Below are 6,066 nucleotides of genomic sequence, written 5' to 3' on the forward strand. Positions count from 1 at the left end.
ATAAATATAAAAATATAATTATAAAAAATAGTAAGAGATTATATTATAATTTTGATATATAAATTTAAAAAATTAAATAGAAAAAAGAGAGAAAAAGACAAAATTAAGAATTGAACCTACAGCTTGATGTTTAGAAAATAAAGACTTTATCCGCTAAGTAACATATATATGATTATATTATATTGACAAAAATTTGCATGAGACAGTCTCACGGGTCATATTTGTGAGACAGATCTCTTATTTGAGTCATCCAAGAAAAAGTATTACTTTTTATGCTAAGAGTATTACTGTTTATTGTGAATATGGGTAGGATTGACCCGTTTCACAGATTAAGATCCGTGACCCAAATCAGAGATCCTTCTCACAGGTACGACTCGTGAGACCGTCTCACACAAGTTTTGCTTAAAACAAATCATGATACCAAAAGTTAGTTACTCTAAAATGTCCAACTTAATATTATATTATAGATATTGTAATTTTTTATAGTTTTTTTCCGGATATAATTTTTATTTATCATATTTAGTATTATTTTTTATATTATTTTATATATTATATACCATTATCATTAAATATATCACAAAAATAAGATGAGATTGTTTCATTCGGCAATTTTGTGAGAATTTTTTTTAACCTGACCGAATCATGAAAATATTATAGTTTTTTATGTCAAAAATATTATTTTTTTTACTATAAATATGGACTGAATCGATCTGTCCCATTAGACCGACTCATTAAAAACTTATTCTAAGCTCATTAGTTACTTCAAATATTTTTTATCACATCAAAACACTCATTAAATAAGGATAAATAAAAAGTTTATTTGTAGAATTAATGTTTCAAACAATTTTCTATATGAAAAATTATTTAAGTCTATACATATAAGACAGATGAAGTCGAAAGTATTATTTTTATTGCATATATTAGTATGATTGACATGTCTAATTAAATAAAAATATACGAGATCATCTTATCTACTGTGTACGTAAAACTCGTATAAAAATCTAAACGTAAATCCGTACTGTATTTGATTAATTTATTTTCCATATATTTCTTGAATGATACACTGGATAACTTATATCAAAAAAAAAAAATCCATTTGTACCCAACATTATATAAAAATTAAAAATATATGTACTTATTAGTAATTTTAAAACACCTCACCGTATATTTTTCTACTTTTCTCTCGACTAATTCCGAGATATTTATTAAATCACTTTTTAAACTTTTTAAATATAGAAAATTATATATTCCAAACTATTATTTTAAAAATAAAAATAAATTTATATATGAATAACAAATAATATGAATATCTTGTATTATGTACATGTATCGCGTAACACCAATATAATATATAAGAATCGAAGAGAATCATACATTAGGGAAATACTAATTCAACGAGTAGGTCTCTTGTGAGACGGTCTCTAGAATCTTTATCTGTAAGACTGGTCAACCCTACCGATATTCACACTAAAAAGTGATATTTTTAGCATAAAAATTAATATTTTTTTATGGATGACAAAATAATGGATCTGTCTCATAAAATATCACCTGTGAGATCGTCTCACACAAATTTTAGCCTAATTCAACTTAGACTATCATTTTTTTGGTCGATTTAACCTAAAATGTCGAATTCCAACAACCTACGATATTATAAAAGCTAAAATAATCCCAATTCATTGGATTTTTTCACGGAAACCAATTCGTTGGATAAGGCATTGATAAATTGTCCTAGGCACGACAATCAACTATATAAATAATAATATAATATAATCGGAATATAATATAATTTGGTTCATTTTTTAAAAAAAGAATATAATATAGTTTGCTACTCAATTTCAGAAATCGGGGGGAAATACAATCGACCGAGTTCCTTTGTTTTGTTCTTTTTTTAGATATAATTTGTTTCAGAACTGAAAGGGATAATATAATTTTATAATAAATTTAGTTTAATTAATGGACTGACGACAAAAGATGTTTTTAGAGAAGCGATTAAATTTATAATGTAAAAACACAAGAAAAATTAGAAAAGAGAAGGGTTTGAAAAATCAAAATATTATTTTTTGAATATGAATTAAATCGATCAGAATTAGAAACGAAAAATAAATAAAATAAAATTTTTAAATGATCACTTTTCATTAGAGCAAACACTTCCTAAATTCATTAATATGGAATGGATGTAATTAAATATTACAACCTATTTCGCATTTGCTAATTCCACAACCATTTTTCAAGTTCGATTCTGCCGCCATCCTTTGGTTGCAATAGGATGTGAGGGTAAATATATAAACCTCGACCTTAATTAAAGTGGAGTTTAATATATTCAAGATTACAAAAACGGTTGTGCGACGGTTTAATAAGTCAATTTTGTGAGATAAATCATCTATTTCGGTCATCCATGAAAAAAATATTTTTTATATCAAAAATATTATTAATTATTGTAAATATGGACATGGTTGACTCGTCTAATATGTAACGCCTCTGATTCAATGACTGTCCACATTGTACCAAGACGAATCTTTCCAACGTAGTTATGTCCTCACTCACATGTATCCTAAGAAACTTTCCAAAGGATCACCCAACCCAGAATTGAGTCAAACACGCTTAATTTTGGAGTTCTTTGGTGATGAGCTCCGAAAAGAAGATGCATTTTTTATAAGAGTGTTACCTATTAAATTTTTTAAACACTCATCAACTGTATATTCTCATACCTGAACAATTTTTGGAATCCTGCTCATTTCGGTGTGGGATCGGTTCGTTTATGTTCCATTCGCCTAGAAGCTTGTCAAGAGCTACTCATTTTTCGTGCAACCTCATGACACAGGTGATCACCCTCCGTCCTCTTCGGCCCTGGATCTCATATCACATATAAAGACTCGTGATACCGTCTCATAAGAGACCAATTAATCTAAGACATATTTTCAATATCTGAATTAATTTACACAAAAACTCATGTGAGACATTCTCACAAGTCAATTTTAAGAGACAAATATTCTTTTTGGGTCACGGGTCACCCATGATAAAATATTTATTTTTTATTGTAAATATGAACACGATTGATCCGTCTCACGAATAAAGATCAACGACTTATACTATATCAACATTTTTATCGAGCACACCACATGAAATTAGGTAGAGAGATATATATCTGTATCGTGACTTGGCTCGCAACAAATCTAATCAAGTGGTCAAGTGAAGCTAAACGTAACAGTCGTCTGTTCGTTTTGATGCGCATGTCCCTCTTCATCCTTTACCTATTCACGATATTTCACATAATGTACATAATCCATAACACTGCACCCATTACAACCACTTGCAAACTATTTTCAACTTTAAATTTTGCGCCACGGGGGACAAGTGCAACTAATTTGTTCCAACTATGAATGTCCGAAATTGTTCGACGAATGATAATTATGTAGTTTCATCGTTTCACATATGGAAAAAGATCCAAAGACCAAATTCTAATGAGGCCATGGATCGATAGAACCTTTGGATCAAGCGTGAGGATAATACATTTATACTCGACGTAAATCGAGATTAAAATTAAACTATTTTTGCCTCAAATATCAATGTAGATTTCAATTCAAACTACTTTGTGATCTAAACTAGGTGTATTTTATGATCAATCTTCTCCATGGCCACATCTTTATCATCACTCTCAACCCTCTTATACTTATACCACTTGGCACAAATCAAGAAATACCCCAAATTCACCACTTGTATACCAGCAATCATGTAGTAAAAATAATCCAATCTCCCCTTGTTCAAATCCTCCTCCAACCAATTCCCATTTCCCCGCACCCTCGTCGCCTTATGAACCACCGAAATCAAGAAGCTCGTGATGTAACTCGAAATCGCAAACCCACTAAACAAGAACGCTGCGGCGAAACTCCGCATGTTTTCGGGGAACTGCTTGTAAAAGAACTCGATTTCCCCGATCACCGCAAATGCCTCTGATATCCCCGCCAGCGCCAGCTGAGGCACGAGCCAGTAACCCGACATAGATGAGATCGCGCCCTTCTGTGCAGCAACACCTAACGTGGGACGGGTAACAGCCAATGTCCGTCTGTGATCCTCCACTACACCTGATACAACCATTGTGAGTACTCCGAGAAATATCCCGAATCCTACTCTTTGCAGCATTGTGATGCCTTCTTCTTTCCCTGTGATTCTTCGAAGAAACGGGACTATGATTCTGTCGTATATTGGGATCCATAGTGTAAGGGTTGCCATGGTGAAGACATTGTACGAGGCTGCCGGAATCTTGAAGTTTCCAGAGCTTAAACGCCTATCGCATTGCAGGGACTGGAAGACTGGGTAGGTTTGCATCAAGGCTAGGATAATGTAGTATATCATGCCGGATAACCAGATGGGAATCACTCGAATTATGCATTTGATTTCTTCGACTTGCTGCACGCTGCGGAGTTTCCAGGGATTGGCTGCGGATCCATCGGGATTGATTGTGTCCTCCGGTGTTGCAATTGCTGCTCTATTCAGAAACCTGAATTCGTAAATTTTTCTAAGCTCATTAACTTCAACTCAAAAGATTCAAACTTCATTAAGTGAACAAAAGATCAAAACTTGAAAATGCCCACAAATTTATTTTACCTCAATTCATCTGTATATTGAAGCTTAGAATTCATGGAGCCTGGATCGACATGATTAAACAAAGAGCACCGTGGTTGCTCCGGCAGCTCCAGCTTCCTCTTCTTATAGGCAACCACAAGCGTCTGCACGAGGCTCGTAAACGGGCTACCTTCCGGCAGCACTTTCACATAAATCCTCGTTGCCACGAAGAAGAAAAAACAAGACAGGAACATCATAAACGCGGGAATCCCCAACCCGATAGTCCAACTCATATTCGATTGCACGTAAACGATCACCGTGAGGGACAGCATCATGGCGAAAGTGAAAGTGAAATAGTACCAATTGAAGAAACTGTTGATCCCCCTCCTGCCGGAATCCGTGTTAGGATTGAACTGGTCCGCGCCGAAGGCGAGATTGCAGGGCCGGATCCCGCTGGCGCCGATCACCAGGAGCAGGAACGCGGTGAAGAGAAAAGCGATCTGCCACGGTGAAGCTCCGATGCATTTAAGGTTCGGTTGTGTAACTTGTGTTGAACACTCCGGGGGATGAAGGTTTGCAAGTGCTGCTGTTAAGGTTAGCATCAGCATACCCTGGAACCAGTAAATTTCACATGAATGAGAATATAATTACAACCTTTTCCAATTCAACGGGGCTACTCAAACTCGACTCGTGCTGGTTCGAGATCGAATTGTTCGAATCATATACTAGCTATTTGACTCGATGCATCCCCAAACAAAGTCTAGTTTCAGGATAAGTACCAGAAAAGAAGAGACCGAGGCGATGCCGAGCGTCTTGTATCTGCCAAGATAAGTGTCACAGAGGAAAGCTCCGGCCAATGTTCCGAAATTGCAAGTTCCATTGAAGATATTGACAACATTCGCAGCTGTGATTGAATTCATATGAAATACAGTCGTCAAGTATATTAAGAGATTAGAAGAAGTCCCGATTGTCCCAAGCTTCTCGAATGTCTCATTTCCTGCAAAATCATCCAAGAAAATCTATGTCAAACTCCAAGAAACTTGGGAGTTGATCACAAATGAAACTATTAAAAGTCATAATATAGCACCTATAACAAAAGGCATGGCTTTGACCCCTCTATAATTTGGCTCTTTTTTGGTCGAGGAAATCTCATTTTTCTCCATTTTCGATTTGCAAGAAGCAAAAAAGAAGAAGAAGAAGATATATTTGGAGATGGGCACTTCCCCTTTTTGGCAGTACAACTTTTTTCCAAGGGAGTTGTGCCACTTGAATTGCACGTTGTTAGCCAAGGGTTGTCAAGTTATTTATAAAGAAGATACGATACTCGCAAGTCAACTAAAATTTGGCTTTTCAACAAGATAAATTATATAGTATTTGGGGCATATTCTGGTGTCGGTTTACTGCTTCACGTGTATTTATCTTGTTTTTATATTATTTGGTTTTTATCTGGTTTAATATAGAGTATCACGTGAGTTTAATGCGTCAAGAACATTTTTTTTCATG

General features: G+C 34.7%; 1 protein-coding gene across 1 annotated transcript; it reads right to left on the minus strand.

Annotated features, from left to right (window-relative positions):
* Positions 1-3,355: 3,355 nt before the first annotated feature.
* Positions 3,356-5,854, minus strand: LOC140819770 (protein NRT1/ PTR FAMILY 2.11-like). Its single transcript, XM_073179968.1, has 4 exons — positions 5,651-5,854; positions 5,343-5,560; positions 4,606-5,174; positions 3,356-4,498 (listed from the first exon to the last, which is right to left on the minus strand). The coding sequence occupies exons 1-4, from the start codon at positions 5,724-5,726 to the stop codon at positions 3,598-3,600; spliced, it is 1,764 nt and encodes a 587-aa protein (XP_073036069.1). The 5' UTR covers positions 5,727-5,854; the 3' UTR covers positions 3,356-3,597.
* Positions 5,855-6,066: the final 212 nt, after the last annotated feature.

The sequence above is a fragment of the Primulina eburnea genome, chromosome 18, assembly GCF_022965805.1.
Source record: "Primulina eburnea isolate SZY01 chromosome 18, ASM2296580v1, whole genome shotgun sequence".
Taxonomy (NCBI): domain Eukaryota; kingdom Viridiplantae; phylum Streptophyta; class Magnoliopsida; order Lamiales; family Gesneriaceae; genus Primulina; species Primulina eburnea.